Below are 22,554 nucleotides of genomic sequence, written 5' to 3'. Positions count from 1 at the left end.
CCCATTACTCAGCACCACGACCAACCCGGCCACTTCCTCCTGCGCCGTGGGGAATTCTTTGGTGCGTGGATGAATGCATGTGGCATGGGGAAACCGTGCAAGGGCCTACAGCTGGGACTGGGGTTCTGGGGAGTTCTCTACATCCCGCTGTCCTACACCATTCCCAACAGACTCCTGCTGGGACTGGGGCGCTCCCTACACCCTGCTGTGTGACACCATTGTGATGTTGCACTCCACATGTTTATGGAAATATACTGATGAGTGTGAATATGATGTAACTGGAATATGCTTTATGCAAAAAGGTCTCTCGTAAGGTATCATTACAAAGCTTATAATCTACTGAGTGTGTCCAACCTATTTGTGTGAATGTATCATTCTTGTATCTGGAGCTAGAAATATAAATAAATAAATTAATGGAGATATTCTATCTCCTAGAACTGGAAAGGACCTTGAAAAGGTCATCGAGTCCAGCCTTCACTAGCAGGGCCAAGTACAGATTTTGCCCCAGATCCCTAAGTGACCTCCTCAAGGATTGAACTCACAACCCTGAGTTTAGCAGACCAATGCTCAAACCACTGAGCTATCCCTCCCCCTCAGAAAAGTATAACTCTAAAGTCCTATTGTAATTATGCAAAGTGTGGGCCATTAATGGTGGCTTGGAATCTTGATGGCTCCCACAGACTAGGACAATGGTTGTGAATGGGTTTGTTTACCTGCAAGCCTTCCTGTATAGTGATGTGGTTAATGAAGAATGAGGTCTTACAGTGACATGTGGCCATGTCATATGATACTGGAATCCATCTTAAACCTGGTACTTTTCCATTTAGAAGGAGGGGAGGGGACCCAAAGAGACAAAAGATTCCTGCCTTGGGCCAAAGCTATAAAAGGGGGTGGAACAGAACAAAGGGGGCTGCAGTCATGAGAAATTCCCTGATTACCACCTGAGCTGGAACTAACAAGGTCTGTACCAGGGGAAAGGATTGGGCCCAGACTAGGAAGGAGTCTAGTCTGTGAAAGAAGCTTATTGAAACATCTCTGAGGGTGAGATTTTACCCGTAATCAGTTTCTTAATGTATTAGGCTTAGACGCCCTCCGCAGTACCCCCGCTCTGAGTGTCCCCTCCCAGGGGAACCCCCAACCCTCTATCCCCACCTTGCCTCAGTGGCTACTGCCAGCCATTATCTAGCCCCTGCTCACTGGGGCAAACTGCAGTCTGTAAAAGGCCACTCATCATTGGCAAGGGGGGGTCGGACCAGCTGCCTCCACCTAACCCCAGGCTACGCCTCTGCAACCCCAGTACCTGTTTGGCCTTTAGCAAGGCCCACAGCCTGGGGATTTGCCAGGCTGGAGCTCCCCGGCTCCTCTGGCCTTTCCCCAGCCCAGCCCTGCCCCGTTCCCTGTACCCTGAGCTCCCAGGCAGCCCAGTCCTTCTCCCTGCAAGGCTGGGGAGACACTGCCTCAGCTCTTGGCTCACAGCCCTTTTATAGGGCCAGCTGGGCCCTAATTGAGCTGGCCACAGCTGTGGCTGCTACTCCAATCTGCCTAGCTTGGCTGTTTTAACCCCTGTTCTCCAGGAGGGGGGCAGCTCTGGAGGTTGGCAGGCAGTCACTCCCCTTGGATAGCAGGTAGGTGCCCTTCCATTTTTCACTGGCATCCCATGGGCTGGCTGGCATGTGCTCAGGTAACCTCCCACTCCCCATGGGTTAGACAAGTGGATGCTCCTCTCCAGGTTAGCTGCATGTGCCCTCCTGACCAGCATACTCCCTGTAAGCTAGCAGACAGGTCAGCTCCTGTGGGAGCCCAGGTGGGCACGGTACAAGCTGATTAACACATGGACCCTCTCCTGTGAGCTGCCAGCTGGGTTCCTTCCCACTACCTCCCGCATCCTGCCAGCCCCTTCCCCGTGGACTCTCTCCCTGCCCTCCCCACCAGGCCCCTGCCCGCTCCCCAGGCCGCTCACTTGGTCTTGCGCAGATTGTTGTTCTCAGTCTTGAGCAGGTAGAGCTTCTTGGCGAAGAAGACGGTCATCATGAAGAGCAGCAGGACCACGAGTGCCGCCGAGCCCACGGCCACGCACATCACCTGGAAGTCGGTGATGATGGACTCGCAGCGAATTCCCTTGTGCCAGATGTAATCCTGGGTGTTGCACCTGCAACGGGACCCGTCCCACCAGTTAGGGGCCAGCTCAGCAAACGCCACCCAGCAACAGAGCCAGCAGGACATGCTGAGAGCTGGCTCAGCCTAGCGGGGGTGGGTAGGAAAGGGGTTTGCAGGATAAGAGAGGGGAAGTTAAAGCCAATACCGCAGGGGGGCTGCCTAGGCACGAGGTCACTGAGCAGGAGGGGAGAGTCCATCAGCCCACAGCACCCGGGGGATGGAGACGAGCAGCTGAAGGATTTACAGGCCAGACGACGTGTCTGGCTGGGCTAAGCACAGAGATTACAAGAGGCTGAAGGCTGTGAACACCGAGGAGGGCGAGGGATTCTTCAGGGTGCTCCGCGGGGGCCTCCCCAGGAGGAAATAGGATTACACCAAGAAAAGGGGAACCCAGGCTGAGTAACAGGAAATGGCTCCTAGCGGTGGGGCGGATGCCTGCAAAAGTGTTGCCTAGGGCAGGGGAGACGCCTTTACGTAGCCCCTAAGCCCTGCTCCGAGGTGATGCATGGTGGGGGGAGTCATGTGCGCCCCCCCTCCCCGATTTAACTGCTTGGCTTGTAACATCTGCTGAAGCCACTGCCCTCACTCTGCTCTTACTTACGCCCCCTACACACACACACAATCCATAGGTACAGGGTGTCTCTGGGCCAGTTTGCTCCAACCCAGGTGCCTAAAGTCAGGCTTATCCTGCCACAGTTCGGTCCCTGAAGGAAAGCTGATCACTGGAGTCAATGGAGGCTCTGGCCGCCAAACCCATGTGCCTGGGACTGGATGAAAATGCCTCACTTGACCAACATCCAAGTCTGAGAACTGTTGCCCAAAGTCTCCTGGGGTGGGAGAATTTCCTTGTGAGTCGCTGATGTGCCGCACCTCCAGACAACTAATAAACACAACGATCAATGCAATAAACCTCAGCGTTCAGGTCGACGGCCTAGCAGGTTTCAAGCCCAATGGATCCCAGACAACATTGCAGGGTCAACCCATACACAGCCGGGGGGCTACAAGCAAGGGATTTGGAAAATGAGGCCACGAGGTACCGGGAGGCTGTTCTAGATGGCCTGAGCTGCAAAGGAGAAGGCTCGGGAATGGTACGAGCTGGTACTAGATGGACAGAGGGGGCCGGGGGTAGCAGAGAGGGGCCATCAATGAAATCAGCTGGAGCAAGTCCTTGGAAGGATGTAGAATCAAGGAGGGCAAGGTGGAGCCGGGCCCTGGAATAAACAGGAGGCCAACGCGGAGGAGTTTAGTGATAATAAATAAAACTGTACCCTCCTCTAGCACCCTGCGAGGATCTCACAGCACCGTACAAACCTGCAGGAACTGAGCTCGCAGCCTCAACCCCCGTGAGATTGTGGCACCCTCACTGCACACAGAGGAAACGAGGCACAGAGAAGTTGCACGGCTTGCCCCGGGACACACAGCGAGCCTGTGCCAGAGCCTGGCAGAGAACTCAGACAGTCCTACCTCCCCTGGAGAGGGGCCAGGGCAGTGCTCTTATGTACGTGCTTGCTGCACACGCCGGGGCCCACCGAGCTGGGAAAGCTGTGAGGAGCGGGGGCAAAAGGGAGGTCTGGGGCAAGAGAGCGAGCACAACCCTGGAGAATGGACTGTAGGGGGCGCTCCTGCACCAGCCAAGAGAGATGCTCTAGGGCTGGAGCTGAGGGGCTCAGAGTGCGGGAGGGGGCTCCAGGCTGGGGCAGGGAGTTGGGGTGCAGGCTTGGGGGTGGGGCTGGGGATGAGGAGTTTGGGGTGCAGGAGGATCTTCCGGGCTGGGAGGGGGATCAGGGCTCGGGCAGGGGGTTGGGGCATGGCAGGAGGTCAGGGGTGCAGGCTCCAGGCGGCGCTTACCTCAAGCAGGTCCCGGAAACAGCAGCATGTCCCCCCTCTGGCTCCTACGCGGAGGCGCGGCCAGACGGCTCTTCACAGAGCCACGGCACGCGTGGAGTGGGGCAAGTCTCTGACCCAGCTAGGAGCTTGAGGGCCGGATTAAAAGGTCTGACGGGCCAGACGCAGCCCGTAGTTTGCCCACCCCTGCTCTAGGGGCCCCAGTAGGTCTCTTCCATCTCTAGCTTCTCCCCTCAGATCCAGTGGCCCAGCAGAAGAGATGTAGGTTCAGATAGGGGAGAACTGAGGTGTGAACCTTAATGAGGCGTCGGCCGAGCAGGCAGGAGGATGGGTTGTCTGAGCGTTTCTGATGCTGTACCAGCAGGAGGCTGTACTGGGCTGTCACAGGGGTAGCTTGCTCCATGCTCACCAGCTCTGTGCCCAACGTTTCCAGTGATCTCAAGCCCTGGCTGGCCCAAGCCCTTGGCTGCCTCATAGGTTACCTTTGAGAAAGGCAGTCAGTCGCTAGAGCCGGTCAGGTCTCCTTGGGGCATGGGGAAGGCAGCATCCAGGGACAACACGAACTCTCCCCATCTAAGGTGCACCCTCCAGAATCCCGGCAGCGATGGGTGGGAATTTCTGCCCTGATTCCTTTGGGCACAAGGCCCCAAACCTATTCTGGACAAAGGGGAAAAGCAGCCCCGCTGACTGGTGAACGAGAAATGTCTAACAGCACAGGAACGTCATGCCGCCCAGGGGCTGTGGTGAGGGGTTCAGCCAGGACACCCGACTGCTCGCATGTAAAATTAAAAAGATCACAAAGGAATTTTTAAACTAAGGGCTGGGAAAAGCCAACAGGTGCCTAGGAGCACACGGTTCGGACACAGACATCCCTTGGGGAGGATCTATTAATGTGGATTCCCTGTATCCTAGTAAAGAGAAGAGGATGGAAGTTGATAAAGTGCAGGTAGCAACTGAAGAGAAACAGTCGACGGAAGAGAGTCCTATTCAATTACATCACAGGAAGGCAGCCCACAAAATATTGACACACTTCATAAGTGCTTGTAGAAGACTAAATACTAAAATGGGCGAACTAGAGTGCCTGGCGTTAAATGAGGTTATTGATATAACAGGCATCACAGAAACTTGGTGGAATGATAATCAATGGGACATGGTAACACCAGGATATAGGAACACAATATATAGGAACTATGGCACTATATGTGTTAAAGAAAGAATAGAGTAAAATATAGTAAAAATCTTAACTGAATGAAACTGTACCATAGAATCTCTATGAAAAGAAATTCCATGTTTGAATAATAAGAATATAGCAGTAGGAATATACCACCGACCACCTGACTAGGATGGTGATGGTGATTAGGAAATGCTCAGGGAGGTCAGAGAGGCTACAAAAACAGAAATCTGAATAATAATGGGGGGTTTCAACTGCACCCGTGTTGACTGGGTACATGTCACCTCAGGACAGGATGCAGAGATAAAATTTCTAGACACCATTAATGACTGCTTCTTGGAGCTAGTCCTGGAACCCACAAGGGGAGAGCCAATTCTTGATTTAATCCTAAGTGGCGCATAGGATTTGATCCAAGGGGTGATGATAACTGAACCACTCAGTAACAGTGACCATAATGTAATTAAATGTAACATCCTTATACGTTAAATCATCCTTAATTAAATTTCCCCTTATTTGGGGAAAATACCAAAGAAACCCGCCACAGTAGCATTTAACTTCAACAAGGGGAACTGCACAAAAATGAGGACGCTAGTTAAATGAAAATTAAAAGGAACAGTCACAAGAGTGAAATGCCTGCAAGCTGCATGGAAATGTTTTAAAAACACCATAATAGAGGCTCAAACGAAATGTGTACCAAAATTAAAAAAAAATAGGAGGACCAAAAAAATGCCACCATGGCTAAGCGACAGAGAAAAAGAGGTGACTAGAGACAAAAAGACATCCTTTAAAAATTGGATGTCAAATCCTAGTGAGAAAGAGCACAAACTCTGGCAAGTCAAGTGTAAAAGAACAATTTGGCAGGGCAAAAAAATTTTTTTGAAGAGCAACTAGCAAAAGACACAAAAACTAACGGCCAAAAATAATAATAATAATAATAATTAAGTAGATCAGAAGCAGGAAGCCTGCCAAACGACCTGTGGGGCCCCTGGACACTCAAGGTGCTAAAGGAGCACTCAAGGAAGACAAGGCCGCTGTATAGACACAAAATGAATTCTTTGCATCGGTTTTCACTGCAGAGGATGTGAGGGAGATTTCCTTTTCTGAGTCATTCTATTTAGGTGACAAATCTGAGGACTATCCCAGATTGAGGTGTCAATAGAGGAGATTTTGGAACAAATTAATAAATTAGGTCACCAGGAAGAGATGGTATTCACCCAAGGGTTCTGAAGGAACTCAACTATGAAATTGCAGAACAACTAACCATGGTATGCCCTATTGCTTAAATCAGCTTCTGTATTGGATGACTGGAGGATAGCTAATGTGACGCCGAGTTTTAAAACAAGCTCCAGAGGCGATCCTGGCAATTACAGGCTGATAAGCCTAACTTCAATACCAAACAAATTGGCTGAAACTAGTATCAGACACATAGATGAACATGATACGTTGAGGAAGAGTCAACATTGTTTTCATAAAGGGAAATCATGCCTCACCAATCTATTGGAATTTTTGGAGGGGGTAAACAAACACGTGGACAAGGGGGATCCAGTGGATATAGTGTACTTGACCTTTAGAAAGCCTTTGACAAGGCCCCTCATCAAAGGCTCTTAAGTAAGGAGTCATGGGGAAAGAGGGAAGGTCCTCTCATGAATAAATAACTAGTTAAAAGTTAGGAAACAAAGGGCAGGGATAAATGGTCAGTTATAAATGGAGAGAGGTAAATAGTGGTGTCCCCCAGGGACCAGTGTTGTTCAACATACTCTGCAAAGAGTTACAAAGGGATCTCACAAAACTGGGTGATTTGGCAAGAAAATGGCAGATGATATTCAATGTTGATAAATGCAAAGTAATGCACATTGGAAAATATAATCCCAACTATACATATAAAATGATGGAGTCTAAATTAGCCGTTAGCATTCAACAAAGAGATCTTGGAGTCATTGTGGATAGTTCTCTGAAAACATCTGCTCAGTGTGCTGCGGTAGTCAAAAAAAGCTAACAGAATGTTAGGAACCATTAAGAAAGGGATAGATAATAAGACAGAAAATATAATGCCCCTATATAAATTTATGGTACGCCCACACTTTGAATACTGCATGCAGTTCTGGTCGCCCCATCTCAAAAAAGACCATATTAGAACTGGACAAAGGACAGAGAAGGGCAACAGAAATTATTAGGGGTATGGAACAGCTTCCATGTGAAGAGAGATTAAAAAGACTGGGACGGTTCACCGTAAAAAAGGAGACGACTAAGGGGGGATATGACAGAGATCTATACAATCACGAATGTTGCGAAGAAAGGGACTAAGCAAATGTTATTTAACCCTTCGCATAACACCAGAACCAGGGATCACCCAATGAAACTAATAGGCAGCAAGTTTAAAACAAACAAGAGGAAGTATTTCTTCACACAACGCACAGTCACCCTGTGGAACTCGATGCCAGGGCATGTTGTGAAGGCCAAAAGTAGAACAAGGTTAAAAAAAGAACTAGATAAGTTCATGGAGGACAGGTCCATCAATGGCTATTAGTCAAGATGGTCAGAGATGGAATCCCACGCTCTGGGTGCCCCTAAACCTCTGACTGCCAGAAGCCGGGAGTGGGTGACAGAGGAGGGATCCCTCAATAATTGCCCTGTTCTGTTCATTCCCTCTGAAGCATCTGGCACTGTCCACTGTCAGAAGACTAGATGGACCTTTGGTCTGACCCAGGATGGCTGTTCTTATGTTCTTAAGTCCCATTGACTTCAATGGGGCTACTCGTGGACTAAGTCCGAATCCAGTTATCTGCATGTGAACTGGTGGGACTATTGAAATGGATACGTTCATGTACGGGACCCTATGACTAGGTGTCCTGTGAAAACAAATGACTGGACTCAGAGACCCAGGAGATCCCGTCTAGTCCTATGCTCCTAAACAAATTACCACCCCGGCATGCACATACACACCCACTTTTTGATCACAACAGGGAAGGCCCCTGATAATGACGACATACTATAGGATCCTACAGTAATAGTCCTAGGCTCTGCGTGACCCTCCCTGCAAGCTGCAGTGCCTGGAACCTGGCCTGTAGGATTCGAGAGCAGCGTTCTAGAGGAGAGAAGCCGCTCCGGTACATGACCCTCCAGGTCGGTTCCGCTATGGGTCTGCAGCCGCTCTCCATCCCCTATGGAGTCTGGCCTTGGTCACTCCGTTTCTCCCCTTCGCTCTCACCTGGAACTGGAATCAGTTTGGCTCTTCTGCGTAGGTGAAACAAACCCCTCTGCACGGGCCCCGGGGCTCATCTTCCACTTGAGCCCATGGGGCAGGCTACGAGATCAAGTGTGTTCTATTATCGGCCTCAACGCTGTGTTTCACGAGGTGCAGCTTTTCTGTGAATTACGGCACTGATGCTCGGAACCGTGATGGCAATTATATAAGTAAACAGCCAGGTTTGGGAACACAATGCAGTGGCTTTGGAGTTTGAGGTAGCAGGAGTTGCTTCTACCTGCAGTTATAACAGGACACTAACCTGGGCTGAAAAAATGAGTTGCCCAGCCAGGATTGCCACAGATAGGGCTGGGCTATGCTGCGGGCACAGCCTGTGGCTGGAGCCCAGGCAACATCCTCCCGCATTACGAGTCTCCCCACACACGTCAAACATCTCCCTGGGGCTGTTGGGAGATCAGCTCTGCTGTGCCCCCTGCTTGTACGCCCCAGGTCACACTGCGGCAAACCTCCTCCCGCTCAGCCGCACGGGGACCAATCAGACTCGCCTCTGATCTAGTGGGGGGGGGGGGCAGGGGAAGCTTTCCCTGGCAGGGACGCCCCTGCCACTCCCCAGGCACATCTGTCCAGGTCCTAATCTGGCTACACATCAGTGTAGCATCCGAGACCCTCATGCTCGTTAGTGGATTTTCTCCTCGCTGCCCCCCGGGAGGGAGGGGAGCATCATCCCCACTTCATAGGGAGCTGAGGCCCAGGGCGGAGGAAGTGACACAGGGAGTCTCTGGCTGAATTAGGAATCGAACCCTGGCTCCTGAGGCCCCGTCTGGCATCCAATCCACTAGGCCGTCCTTCCGCCTCGGAGAGCGCTGTGCTGGATGAGGGCATGCCCAAGGCCCACCCCTGATAAATCACAACCCCCTAAGGCACAGGCTGCATGTCCAGTCAGGCAGTGACCCAGCACATCAGGCCAGGACGGGGTCCAACCATGTCCAGTCAGGCAGTGACCCAGCACATCAGCCCAGGACGGGGTCCAACCATGTCCAGTCAGGCAGTGACCCAGCACATCAGCCCAGGACGGGGTCCAACCATGTCCAGTCAGGGCAGTGACCCAGCATATCAGCCCAGGACGGGGTCCAATCAGCCCAGGACGGGGTCCAATCAGCCCAGGACGGGGTCCAATCATGTCCACCCAGGGCAGTGACCCAACACGTAAGCCCAGGAGGGGGTCCAATCAGCCCAGGACAGGGTCCAAACATGTCCACTCAGGGCAGCGACCCAACATGTCAGCCTGGGATGGGGTCCAATAATGTTCGCCCAGGGCAGTGACCCAGCACGTCTGCCTGGGACAGAGTCCAGTTATGTCCACACAGGGCAGCAACCCAGCACATCAGCTCGGGACAGGCTGATCATATCCGTCCAGGGCAGTGACCCAGCACTTCAGCCTGGTACAGGGTCCAATCACGTCTGCCCAGGGAGTCACCCAACACACGCTCCAGTCACCTCTACCCAGGGGTCCACTCACATTCACCAGATAAGATTCCATTCTCTTTGTCTCTAAATTCATATACAATGGGGCCTCTCACGTCTGCACACAGAGCACATGTACATTGTGTGCTTCATACGATGCATGCTTGTCCTCCCCTTGTGCACCAGGTACATGCTGTACATTACACACGTGTCCTCCTCCCAGTGCACATGGGGTACGTGCCATTTGTACATGTGGCCTTCCCTTATGCACATGGGGTACATACTGACCGTTACAATTTTTTTTTTCACACATGGCCTCCCCCTTAGCACATGGGACATATGTCGTATGTTACATATGTGGCTTTGTACATGGCATACATTACACATCCCCTGTGCACACGGAGTACATTACATCAGGGGTCAACAACCTGCGGCATGCGTGCTAAAGGTGGCACGCGAGCTGATTTTTAGTGGCACTCTGCTGCCAGCCGGTGTCCCAGCCACCGGCCCCACTCAGCCCACTGCCGGCCTGGATGGACAGAACCCCAGGCTGGCAGTGGGCTGAGCGGGGCCAGCAGCCTGGACCGCAGCTGGCAGGAGCCGGTGGACGGAACCCCAGACCGCAGCGGGCTGAGCAGCTCAACCCGCTGTCTGTCGCCTCCGCTGCTGGTCTGGGGTTCCGTCCGCTGGCCCCTGCCAGCCGGGGTCCCTGCCGCCGGCCCCGCTCAGCCCACTGCCAGTCTGGGGTTCCGTCCACTGGCCCCTGCCAGCCGGGGTCCCTGCCGCCTGCCCCGCTCAGCCCGCTGTCAGTCTGGGGTTCCGTCCGCCCCTGTAAATGTAAAATGTAAAATGTATTCCTGGCACGCAAAACCTTAAATTACAGTAAATAAATGAAGACTTGGCACCCCACTTCTCAAAGGTTGCCGACCCCTGCCTTACACACATGGCCTCCCCCTGTGCACATGGGATACATGGCGTACATTACATGCATGGCCTCCTCCTGTGCACACAGGGAATATGGCAGTGGCCCATCAACGGCCAGCCCTGGCTTTCCTGCAGCACAATCTGCCAGTGCCGATTAGAGACACGGGAGCATCGCAGTGCGCGTCTCAGCAGAGCGGCACTGACCTAATTCCTGCCCCGCTAAGCCCAGGCAGCGCTGTGGGGGCAGGGAGGGATGGGGAAATCCTTCCCCCTCGCCATCCTCGCCCTGCCGGCACTCAGGACCTGGCCTGCCCTCTCGATTACTAAGGGCACCCAGGCAGCAATAGGACCGGCTGCCCCAGCTACAGGGGGCTGGGCCAGGATCCATGCTCCTGGGGGGCTGCTGTGGGAGCGGCAAAGGGAGCAGAGGAGCTCTGGGGCTTAGCACTCGCCAGCTCCTTCCCGGCGTCCAGCTCAGTCCCCAAGCGAGCGTCGTCCCTGGGGCCTGAGCGAGGAGCAGGAGAGGGGCGGAAAAGGCCAGTCGCCAGCAGACGTCTCCTTCCATTGCTGCTCCTTCCGGCTGATGCGGCCTGACGGGGGAGAGGGGCCTTCTGCCCCATCCCCCTGCCATACACTGCAGCTCCCCAGAGGGATGGGACTGCAGAGGCCATGGAGAAGCAAAGATAGGGTGGGGGACGGGGAGAAGGAGCCCCCTGGAGCCGGCTAGCAGAGCTGGGTGGATATCAGCGGCCGTGGGGTCGGGGGAAGAGGGAGTCGTGTGGTTACACTGGTCTACAATTTTTGAGAAGTCGTCTGCTTCAGAGATAAAATGTGCTATTTATTATGTATTTTGATGTGCTGAATTCAAATATGACAATTAAAACAACTGATTGGCTACTGTTTCTAAGATATTTAAGTTTTTACATTTTATGTCTATGTATATTGTGTAGATAGTAGAGTTTTAATCATAAATTGTAAACCTAGGTCTTTTCATGTGTTTATGGTTGCTTTACGTGATAATATTTCACCTGTCCTGTTTATGTAACACTTTAAAAATCAGCAAAAGGGTTATATAAATAAAATTTATTATGAAACAAAAGGCAAAAAACTATTATGTACATAGTTTAGTCCTATTCAGTGTCTACTCGGCGCTTCTTGGCTTGTCTCTTGTATTCATTAAATGGAGCATCTCTTGTCACTGTCCAGCAATAGTCTGCAAGCATTGATGGGCTCCATTTGCCCTGATAGCGTTTCTCCGTTGTTGCAATGTCCTGGTGAAATCGCTCGCCGTGCTCGTCGCTCACTGCTCCGCAGTTCGGTGGAAAAAAATCTAGATGAGTGTGCAAAAAATGTATCTTTAGTGACATGTTGCAACCAAGGCTTTTGTATGCCTTGAGGAGGGTTTCCACCAACAACCTGTAGCTGTCTGCCTTGTTGTTTCTGAGAAAATTTATTGCCACTAACTGGAAGGCTTTCCATGCCGTCTTTTCCTTGCCACGCAGTGCATGGTCAAATGCATCATCTCGAAGAAGTTCACGAATCTGAGGACCAACAAAGACACCTTCCTTTATCTTAGCTTCACTTAACCTTGGATATTTTCCATGGAGGTACTTGAAAGCTGCTTGTGTTTTGTCAATGGCCTTGACAAAGTTCTTCATCAGACCCAGCTTGATGTGTAAGGATGGTAACAAAATCTTCCTTGATTCAACAAGTGGTGGATGCTGAACACTTTTCCTCCCAGGCTCCAATGACTGTCGGAGTGGCCAATCTTTCTTGATGTAGTGGGAATCTCTTGCACGACTATCCCATTCGCAGAGAAAACAGCAGTACTTTGTGGATCCAGTCTGCAGACCAAGCAAGAGAGCAACAACCTTCAAATCACCACAAAGCTGCCACTGATGTTGGTCATAGTTTATGCACCTCAAAAGTTGTTTCATGTTGTCATAGGTTTCCTTCATATGGACTGCATGGCCACCTGGAATTGATGGCAAAACATTGCCATTATGCAGTAAAACAGCTTTAAGTCTCGTCTTCGATGAATCAATGAACAGTCTCCACTCATCTGGATCGTGAACGATGTTGAGGGCTGCCATCACACCATCGATGATGTTGCAGGCTACAAGATCACCTTCCATGAAGAAGAATGGGACAAGATCCTTTTGACGGTCACGGAACATGGAAACCCTAACATCACCTGCCAGCAGATTCCACTGCTGTAGTCTGGAGCCCAACAGCTCTGCCTTACTCTTGGGTAGTTCCAAATCCCTGACAAGGTCATTCAGTTCACCTTGTGTTATGAGATGTGGTTCAGAGGAGGAGGATGGAAGAAAATGTGGGTCCTGTGACATTGATGGTTCAGGACCAGAAGTTTCGTTGTCTTCCACTTCCTCGTCTGACTCAAGTGAGAATGATTCTGGTGCATCAGGAACCAGCAGTCCTTCTCCGTGAGGTACTGGGCGTATAGCTGATGGAATGTTTGGATAATGCACAGTCCACTTTTTCTTCTTTGACACACCTTTCCCAACTGGAGGCACCATGCAGAAGTAACAATTGCTGGTATGATCTGTTGGCTCTCTCCAAATCATTGGCACTGCAAAAGGCATAGATTTCCTTTTCCTGTTCAACCACTGGCGAAGATTTGTTGCACAAGTGTTGCAGCATATGTGTGGGGCCCACCTCTTGTCCTGATCTCCAATTTTGCAGCCAAAATAAAGGTGATAGGCTTTGTTAACCATAGTGGTTATACTGTGCTTTTGTGATGCAAAAGTCACTTCACCACAAACATAGCAGAAGTTATCTGCCCTGTTCACACAAGTACGAGGCATCTCTGCTCACTTTGGCTAAACAGAAATGTGTCCCTTTGCAAAATCAAACACAGACAAATAAGAGAGCACGACACTGTATGATTTCTAGAGCTGATATAGGGCAATTTGTTCAGCAGAGTGATGTAAGCTTCGTTATGATTGCATCATCCATGACTTCTAGGAATAACATGATGCAATTCGTATCATGTATGACGCAATACCAGCTTCAGATTGCATCATTCATTGTTTTGCCTAAAAAGCAAGTACTGTCCAAACCCAGTCATAGATTTATTCATAGATCCAGTCAAAGATGTATTTTAGTCATTTCTGGTTTAAATTGAGATCCCTTCCCTTTATAACTCACTTATCCTCCGCCATTCCCAAGTCAAGGGTCGTATATACTGACCCAATAGCATATCTTGAAAACTAGAGCCAATCAACAATTTTAAGCATCATTTTCGTTCTCAGTGACCCAGAATTAGTAAAGTTTGACTACATTTATTTCAGAAGCATTTTGGCTGTAGAGCAGTGTTATCAGATGCGAGGGGACCCAGAGCAGTCACACACCCAGCTCTGAGAGGCCAGGAGCTGTCTACAGGTAGCGTGCCACCCCGAACAGCCCCGCTGCCTCCGGCACCTTCGCTCGCTGACCAGCCCCACCAAGCCATAGGCTGGCGGAGCTCCAGCGGCTCACCTGGAGAGATTCCTGCCCGCACGGATCACGGTCAGTGACTCCGGAACGCCAGGAGCCAAGCAGGGAAGGGAAAGGAAATTCCCCCCAGCCAGGTGCCGCAGAACATCAGCAACGGGCGCACCAGGAAAACACCGATTGTTATACTGCTACTGACTGCAGATAATAGCCGATCCCCTTCAAATCAGACCTTGAAAGAGGCGCTGAGACGGGGGAATGGGGAGAAAGGAAAGGCAGAGGGCAAGAGACAGAAAGGGAGGGGAAAGTGATAGAGATAGAGGGAGTTAAATGAGTGCTGTTAAGGATTATTATTGACAGCTTTTGCCCTAGATCTGTGGTGCTCAGATCACACAGTTATCGGTGCTAATACAAAAACGACCGATAGAGAGGGAGGGGCTGGACAGACGGATGGACAGACAGACCGATAGGGTTTACATGGCACAATACAAATTCCTCCTGGGTATTCCCACAGCCCGGACAGACACCCAATTTCCCCTGCGCTCAAGCACATCCTCTAAGCACCTGCTGCTACCCCATGGTAGCTGTTGTAACTAACCCGCTTCTGAAGGCAGAAATCGGCCTGGCCGTGAGCAAAATGCCCAAAGGGGTAGAGAGCAGGCGGCAGTGGGCTGTGATACTGTTCATGAGGTCGGGATGTGGCTCCGCCCCTCATGGGTCCTGGGTCACCCCAACCTTGTGGCTTGGAGACTTTATCACCCCCACCACCACTCAAAGACACCTCCATATTTTCTCCCAGGATTATGACTACAGATGATCTGCTACATCTAGAGTCACCAGAGGCCAGCGTGCTCCGACCCAGCATGGCGGTGCAGAGAGCCCAATGCAAACACCATGTGAACGCAGGCTCCCCATTCCTGGGGGAGAGAGAGAGGGGCTCAGGGTGGTCCAATAGGGGATTTCTCTGGGGTGCCCCCCATTGGACGTCTCATGAGGACTCAGAACTAAGCAATAAACACCCTTGTTGGGCAGAGGCAGCCAGGGGACCTCTGTCTCGCCCACCGGCCAGATCACATGCAGTTCCTGTCCTAGGGAGTTTAGACCCAGCAGGATCTGACCCGCCCCGCTCAGCCTCTCTGCAGGACAGGTGGGAAGTGAGTTTCCCAGGTAAGCAGGTCCCATACAGTCCACTCGAAAGTCAAGATGGGCACAAAGGTGAGCTCCAGGTCTGAGCTCCCCCAGGGCTCAGGGAGGGTCTAGGTCCAGAGTTTGGGCCCAGCCCCATCTCGGAGTTTAGAGACAGAAGCCAGCCTTGCAGATGGAGCCATGACTGAGCTGGTGGCCGGCACGCAACCAGAGCCTGGGTGCTGTGTGCTGGGGGGCGGGCACCCACTTCAGCAGGAGGGCAGCTGAATTGTACTCTGGTTCCACTGTCCAGGTGGCTCACAAGGGCAGTCCTGGGGTAGACAGGTTCAATCCTATTCATATAACTAGGGGTCAATAAGGGGCGACAGGAATCAAAGAGAAATAAGAATCATCTCACACTCCTCTATGGGGAGCGGGAGAAGCCCCATCACTCGAGTCCTTTCAGACAGGACAGGACACAACATGGGAGAAGAGACTGGTGGGAATGGTCCTGTATCGGCTCCAGGGAGCTGGGCTGGATGGTCTATTAATTGGGATTTTCCCACCAGCTATAACTGTACCATCCTCTCTGCAACCTGGGCACAGCACGCCGCAGCGCATCTCCTCAGCGGCACGGGCTCCTGCGAGCACATCACACCCAGGCTAGGCTAGGCAAGTGGGGCAGGGGGGCGGGTTTGGGGAAACATTGGTCCACCTTCTATGGGGAGAGGGGGCTGCATAGCTTGGAGGCCTCCCCAATCTCCTGGGGGACAGGCTGGCTAGAGTAGTCAGGAGAGGTTTAAACTAATAACAAAAGGGGAGGGGAAGAAGAGGGAAGATCTGGGCACTCAGCACAAAATGAATCAAGGAGCAAAAGGAGAGGAAATTCCTGAATTGCCTATACACCAATGCTAGCAGCCCGCTTAACAGACACACGGAACTGGAATTGCTCATTTATGAGCATGAATTCGATCCAGTTGGTATCACTGAAACCTGGTGGGATGAGTCACATGACGGGAATGTTAAAATCAATGGTTAGACCCAATTTTGGAAGGATCGAATGGGCAAAAGGGGAGGCGGAGTGGCACTCTGTGTGAAAAATGGCATTACCTGTTTCCAAGTCGCTGACAACGAGGAAGAAAATGATCTTGAATGTTTATGGATCTACATCCTAACAACTCACGCTCAAGGTGGGGTATTAGTGTCCGCTACAGACCATCAAATCCCAGCGGGGAACAGGATGACCGGATCTGTAAACACCTGTCTATAATGTCTAAAAAGCTGCGTGATCAAGGGGGACTTCAATTTGAGGGCAATAGGCTGTTTTGAGTGCAAAACATCCTTGGAATGTCTTAATTAATATTATAGATGACAATTCCCTAACTCAAAAAGTGTTGTGTCCAACACAGGGCTATTCAATATTAGACCTCATCTTGATAGATAAAGAGGAACAGATCACAGAACTAAAAATTCATGGTGGCTTACGTACAAGTGATCACAACTTGATCACATTTATAATGCGCAAACAGAATAAAGTCCAAACCAGTGACATATACACATGTGGGGCTTCAAAAGGGCCAATGTCACAATGCCAAAAACAATCATGAGCTGAGAGGAAGAATGTAACCAGCAAAATGTGAACGATAATTGGGAATAGTTCGAGAACACTTTACTAGATGCTCAAAAAGCCACAAGCCCACAACAGAGGACAAAGGCTGTACTGGCTAAAAGGCCGAGCTGACATAGAGGAAAAGTGGAGGCAGTTTTTAAATCAAGACTGGAGGGTTTTCTAAAGATCTGCTCTAGGAATTATTCGGGGGGGAGTTCGCTGGCCGGTAGCATACAGGAAGTCAGACTCGGTGATCACAGTGGTCCCTTTTGGCCTTGGAATGTATGAATCTATGAACCCATCCTCCACACACCACGCTGGCTCCCCACACAACCTCCCAGCCTAGATCAAGGTCCCAATCCTTATCTTCTAAGAGCTCCCTGGCCTGGGCCCAGCATATCTAAAAGAGCCTAAAGCGCTGGGATTTTGGGCCATGCTCGACAGCTCTGCTCCTCAGGCACCAAACAGGCACAGATCATCTGTGTGAGAGACAGAGCTCACGCCAGGGCTGGGCCGAGCGTGTGGACCAACTAAGGGCCACCACAAACCTCTCCCCAGCGAGGCAGGCAACCAGTCACCCTGCTCTGACCAGTCCTTCTCTATATAAACACAGAGCAGTGTGAACACCACCCTGCCAAAACACTCCACAGCATACACAATTCTCTGCTGCGGGAGAGGATGAGAGAGAGCAAACCACACAGGACAGAGGTTGGTCATGTCGCTGACTGCGCCACCGGAAAGAGCTCAGAGGCCACGGTGCTGAACACGGAATAAGGAAGAGAAGAGAAGACACCTGTGACTTCCCTCAAAGGAAGCCCCTATCTGACACCGCCAGTGAGCTGGGACAGCAGCCCTGCTAACTCATGACTCCGCCCACCCGTGGACCCCCCCGGACAACCCGCTCCATGCAATAGAAATGTAACACAAGAGCACTTCCACTGGGCTGTTCTATCATCTAACCTCCCGTCCCGCTGGGAGCAGAACCATGCTAGCTGCTGTCCTGGGAGGGGCCTGTAATGGCAGCCCCCAGCGCATTCATCACCCTGCACGAGGCAGTACACAGCGCTTCATTGCATTACACACATGAGATGGGAGGCACGGTGCATTCAGGGAGAATGAATCAAATGCAAAAACTCTCTGGAAATTAAATAACCTCATGTCTACAAAACTACCTAGCGTCATCTGCAACTTTGTTCCTGCAGGTACCGTCCTCCCCCCTCCCCCCGGACCACTGCACCTCAGAGGCCATCCACACCCCTGCCCTCCCCTCCTCGCACTGCAGTGATTGCATCTCCCTTCTCTTTGCCCCCCTCTACTCCAATCTCCACACTCCAGCGTCCAAGGGTCAAAACTTCCATCACAATGGGAACATATCAATATATGCAGGCAGTGGGGTTCAGATCTCACAATGGAGTTACTCCAGATTTACACGCGAGTGCCTGAGGGGAAGGATGGCCCAGTGATTAGGACCCTTGTCTAGGACTCGAGAAACTGGCGTTCCATTCCCTGCTCTGACACAGATTTCCAGTGTCTCCTTGGACAAGTCACTTATTCACTCTGTGTCTCAGTTTCCCATCTGTACAATGGGGGTAACAGCACTGCCCTACCTCGCAGGGGGGTTGTGAGACTGGGAGATGTTCAGGCAGGCTGGTAATGGCTACCTTAGGTAGGGAGCAGAAGCAGACTCAAGCATGCTCAGTCAACAGCAGCAATTAAAACCTTTCATATATTTTCTCCCATCAAATGCTACCTGCCTCTCTATGCCATGGTCTCTACGTTCCTCAGAGAGAATATTAACTGGAGGGAGCCATGCTGGTCCCAAGCAGGCCTCATTTTTGCTGCGGCCTCTTCCCTCTCTCAACTTTTGATCAACCGGCTCAAGCCACCCAACGCGATCTACCTCTCTGAGAACGCAGGAGGGTGACGGCAATCGACGGGAGCTTGCTTCAGGGGAAAACACTCGCTATAATTTAATAAACCGGAGCTTTGAATACTTAAGTTATAGGAGGGCGAATACTGCCCATGCAGCCTCCCAGTTTGGCCCAGCATGTCTTGAACTATGTCCCGTATTTTGGTCCAAAATCTAGAGAATTGGAGACACTAATCTCTTCTCCTCTGCACGCTGTAACAGCCTCTTCCTGCCTCCCTTCAAATCTCAGTTGAAAACGCTTCCATTCTCCCCTGAGCTTGGCCTGTTAAATCCCGCCCCCCTCCCTGATCATAACCTGACTGCACGACCTGCCGCTGCACCGCCTGGTTCTGGGAGCTATTCGGGGGACGCGGTTTGCATGGGAGACCCTCCCCAGGGAATACAGTTGCATGGCAAGTTTCGGACCTCCCGCCACACTAGCTCCTTTCAGGACTGGCCCAGACACCTCCTTGCAGCCCAGGGGCGGGTGCTTACCTGCAGAAAGCGCCCAGGCCCTCCACGAGGTAGCACTGGCCCCCGTTGTGGCAGTAGCTGGGGAAGATGTCACACACAGACTTGCAGGAGTTGTTATGCCGGACGTAGCCACTCCTGCACTCGGTCCCGTTCTCGCCCCCGGGTCCTGACGCCACGGCCGACTGGCTCAGGTCCTGGCTGGTCTCCGCCGGGCGAGGTCTGGAGGTGGCGCCACCCCCAGAGACGATGAAGGTCTGCAGCGGGGGGATGACATAGCGGCGGCTGGTGGGCTCGGCCTCCTGCACCGTGGTCTGGATCTTGGGCGTGACCGGGATAGGGAGCTTGGAGTTGTTTTCATCCTCCAGGTCCGTGGCCAGCCCACCACCCCCGTCCTCCTCCTCTTCCTCCTCGTCCAGCTCGTCATCTTCACCATCCTCATCCCCGTCCGTGTAGAAGGAGGTGGTGGGGTAGAAGTCTGACTCGTCGAAGGGTGTGAAGTCATCGTAGAGCTCGTGAATGGCCCAGGACGTCGTCTTGTCATCCAGTTTCCTCTTGGGGGCGTCTGCTCCCCCGGGGCCCCTGGCAGGGAAACCCTCCAGGCCCCCACCCCTGCCTTGGCTCTCCCCACCAAAGAGGTCGTAGTAGTCGATGTCAATGATCTCGGAGACCGACTGAGCTGAGGGAGGCTCGGGGGTCTTGAGAGCGTCGACAGGGGGCGTGACGGCCAACTGGGGCCCCGGGGACACTTCGGTATTGAGCCAGGTTAGATCAGTGTAGCCTAGAGCCCCCTGGGCCGGGGAGCTGCTGGACGACGCCAGCCACAGCTCCAGGGGCTCCTCCTTCTGGGCAGAGTCCTGTGCCAGCCCTGTGATGCTCTGCGTCTGGGTGCCCAGCTCAGGGGCATGGCCATCCGGGGTGGGGGGCTGCAGCACCACTTCCCTGAAGGCCTCCAGCAGCAGGTCCATCTCGGCTGAGTCAGAGCTGAGGCCCGGTCCCGCTGACGAGCTGGCTGTGCCCGCCATCTCTGTGGGGACCCGGTAGGTGGGCGGGGTGACCGTGAGTGCCACGAAAGCTCCCGGGTTCCACACGCCGCCCGGAGAGGCTCTGGCAGGCTGGTCTCCGCTCCCGGCCTCCTCCTGGCTCTCGGGGACAGGGGCCGTGCTCTCCGGCGCTCCCTTTGTGTCACTTAATGCCAAAACAATGGCCTCTCCGTTCACAGGCCAAGCCACACTAGTCACGGCTGACGAGGCTTCCATGGCCCCCTCATTGTCCTTAGCCAACAAAGGCTTCGGGGGCCAGGCACTCTGGCTGTCAACCCCCCCGGGGCATCCCAAACAGAGCGACGATTCATTGTTCTCCTCGCTAATCCCGCCGGGATAATACCGTACAGAGATCCCTGCTCCAGGAAGGCCGCTGACTTGGTCCGCGGAAGCTGCAGCAGCCGTGCCTACGCCTTCTGTTGCCAGCCCGGGGAGATCAGCAGGTGTCTTTCTCCCGAATTCCTTCACTCCGGCTGCCTCCGAGGGCGCCATTGTGTAGCTATTTTCCCCTGCCCCAGTGACATTTCTCAGGAGCTCTCCGCTCTTGGGGTCCTGTTCCCTTCCACTGTCCGGGGGCGATGGGGGGGCCTCCCAGCCAGCCCCCGGCGCATCCGTGGTGTTCTGGCGCCCTGGGTGCCTTTTGGACGCTAGAGGGTAAATTACACAGGAAAGAAAAAGCGTCAGGCAGTGCTTTAAAGCCGGGTCTGCAAATCACAAGGAGGAACATGCCGCTGTACGTGTGTGTGTTTGTGCTCTGCATGTACATCGCAAATAAAACCAGCACCTCTGCATGCCCAAAGGGCACCCCCCGCCCAGCAGCCACCCGGGCAAATGTTCATGGCATCATTTTGAAACAAATCATTGTTTTCATCACAACAGACACCCCGGTAAAAATAGTGTCTGCATTTGCTAAATTAAGCCCTCGTCTGTGCTCAATCTCTCTCCTACACTCACTCTCCCACTCACACACGCTCTCTCTCTCTCTCTTTGATTCATGCTTCCCCCCACACATTTCAAGCGTAGTAAAGCAGCATCAGCTGCAGGGAATAAAACGGGAAAGTTTGTTCCCAATTCCATCCCCTCCCCACTCTGGCTTCATTTTTCCATTCCTGCCTGGGCGTTCCCCCCAGTCTAACCCCAATTCCCTGCCCATCTCCCTATAACCCTGCTGAAGTGGAGATCCCCTCCCTGCACAGGCAGCCAATAGGAACTGGGGGAGTGGGTGTATGTTGGTGGGGTTACCCCGGCATGTGAACCTTTGCAGGACTGGTGAAAGCAAGCAGCAGTCTAATCTCTGCTCCCCTGGCTGTTATCTATTCTGTGGTCATCATAGGGACCATTCACGCCTTTCATGCAGCTACTACTGAAAAATACACAATTATAATGGTGTTCCTCACTCCGTTTTCACTGCAGGGAGGGGACAGAAGGGACTTTCTTCTTATTTCCCAAGGCTGAAGGCCCCTGCAACCGAATGGCACTGGGTCTCGGAGACGTGAGCTGTATCACAGATTCTAAAGCCAGAAGGGACCATTGTGATCATCTAGCCCCCCGCAACACAGTGCCGGCCAGAGAACTTCCCCCAAATCATTCCTAGAGCCCGTCTTCTAGGAAAAAACATCCCGCCCTGGGTGATGGAGGCTCCACCACGACCCAGGGGAAATGGCTCCACTGGGATGGGGCTCTGACTGGGTGTCTTGCTGCGCATAACAAGAAAAAATATATCCTTCCAAAATAAACCAGGACCCTGATTCTTTTTGGGGGGTGGAGGAGAAGGTAAGAGGGGCTTCAGGACATAAATGCGTCCCAGTACAGACCCAATTTCCCTCTACTGCATCCCCCCCCCCCATCCTACAGGTCACACATGCAACATGGCCGATAAGGGGGACCCCCACCTTCTTCCCCCCCACACACATGCCCCATGGCCGATAAGGGGGACCCCCACATTCTTCCCCCCACACACACACAATATGGCCGAAGGAGGAGGGACCCCCTATCATGACCAGGGAGGAAGGGGGATGACCCCCCACATTCTCCCCCCTTTTTACAGTTCAAAACATCGATGTTTGCAATCTCGTCTCCAATTCTGGGGGCTCCCCCCCCCGCCCCGCGTGGATGTGCCGCATCCCTGCACGGAGCGAGGCTGAGGACGGGGCAGGCAGGGGGGGGGGGATCCCCGCG

The 22,554-nt window shown here is 52.6% G+C and overlaps 1 protein-coding gene across 1 annotated transcript in view; it reads right to left on the bottom strand.

The window, feature by feature from the left end:
- The window catches only part of CSPG5 (chondroitin sulfate proteoglycan 5), a 36,280-nt gene that overhangs the window by 13,444 nt on the left and 282 nt on the right, over positions 1–22,554 (bottom strand). The window contains exons 2-3 of the mRNA XM_065586713.1: positions 19,358–21,023; positions 1,961–2,149 (exon numbers count right to left, since the gene is read on the bottom strand). Of these exons, the coding sequence (XP_065442785.1) occupies positions 1,961–2,149; positions 19,358–21,023 (1,855 nt within the window). The remainder of the gene's footprint in view (positions 1–1,960; positions 2,150–19,357; positions 21,024–22,554) is intronic.

Source organism: Chrysemys picta, chromosome 2 (assembly GCF_011386835.1).
Source record: "Chrysemys picta bellii isolate R12L10 chromosome 2, ASM1138683v2, whole genome shotgun sequence".
NCBI classification, from domain to species: domain Eukaryota; kingdom Metazoa; phylum Chordata; order Testudines; family Emydidae; genus Chrysemys; species Chrysemys picta.
The sequence above is the reverse complement of the archived record's forward strand: the minus strand, read 5'-3'. Positions and strand labels throughout refer to the sequence as shown.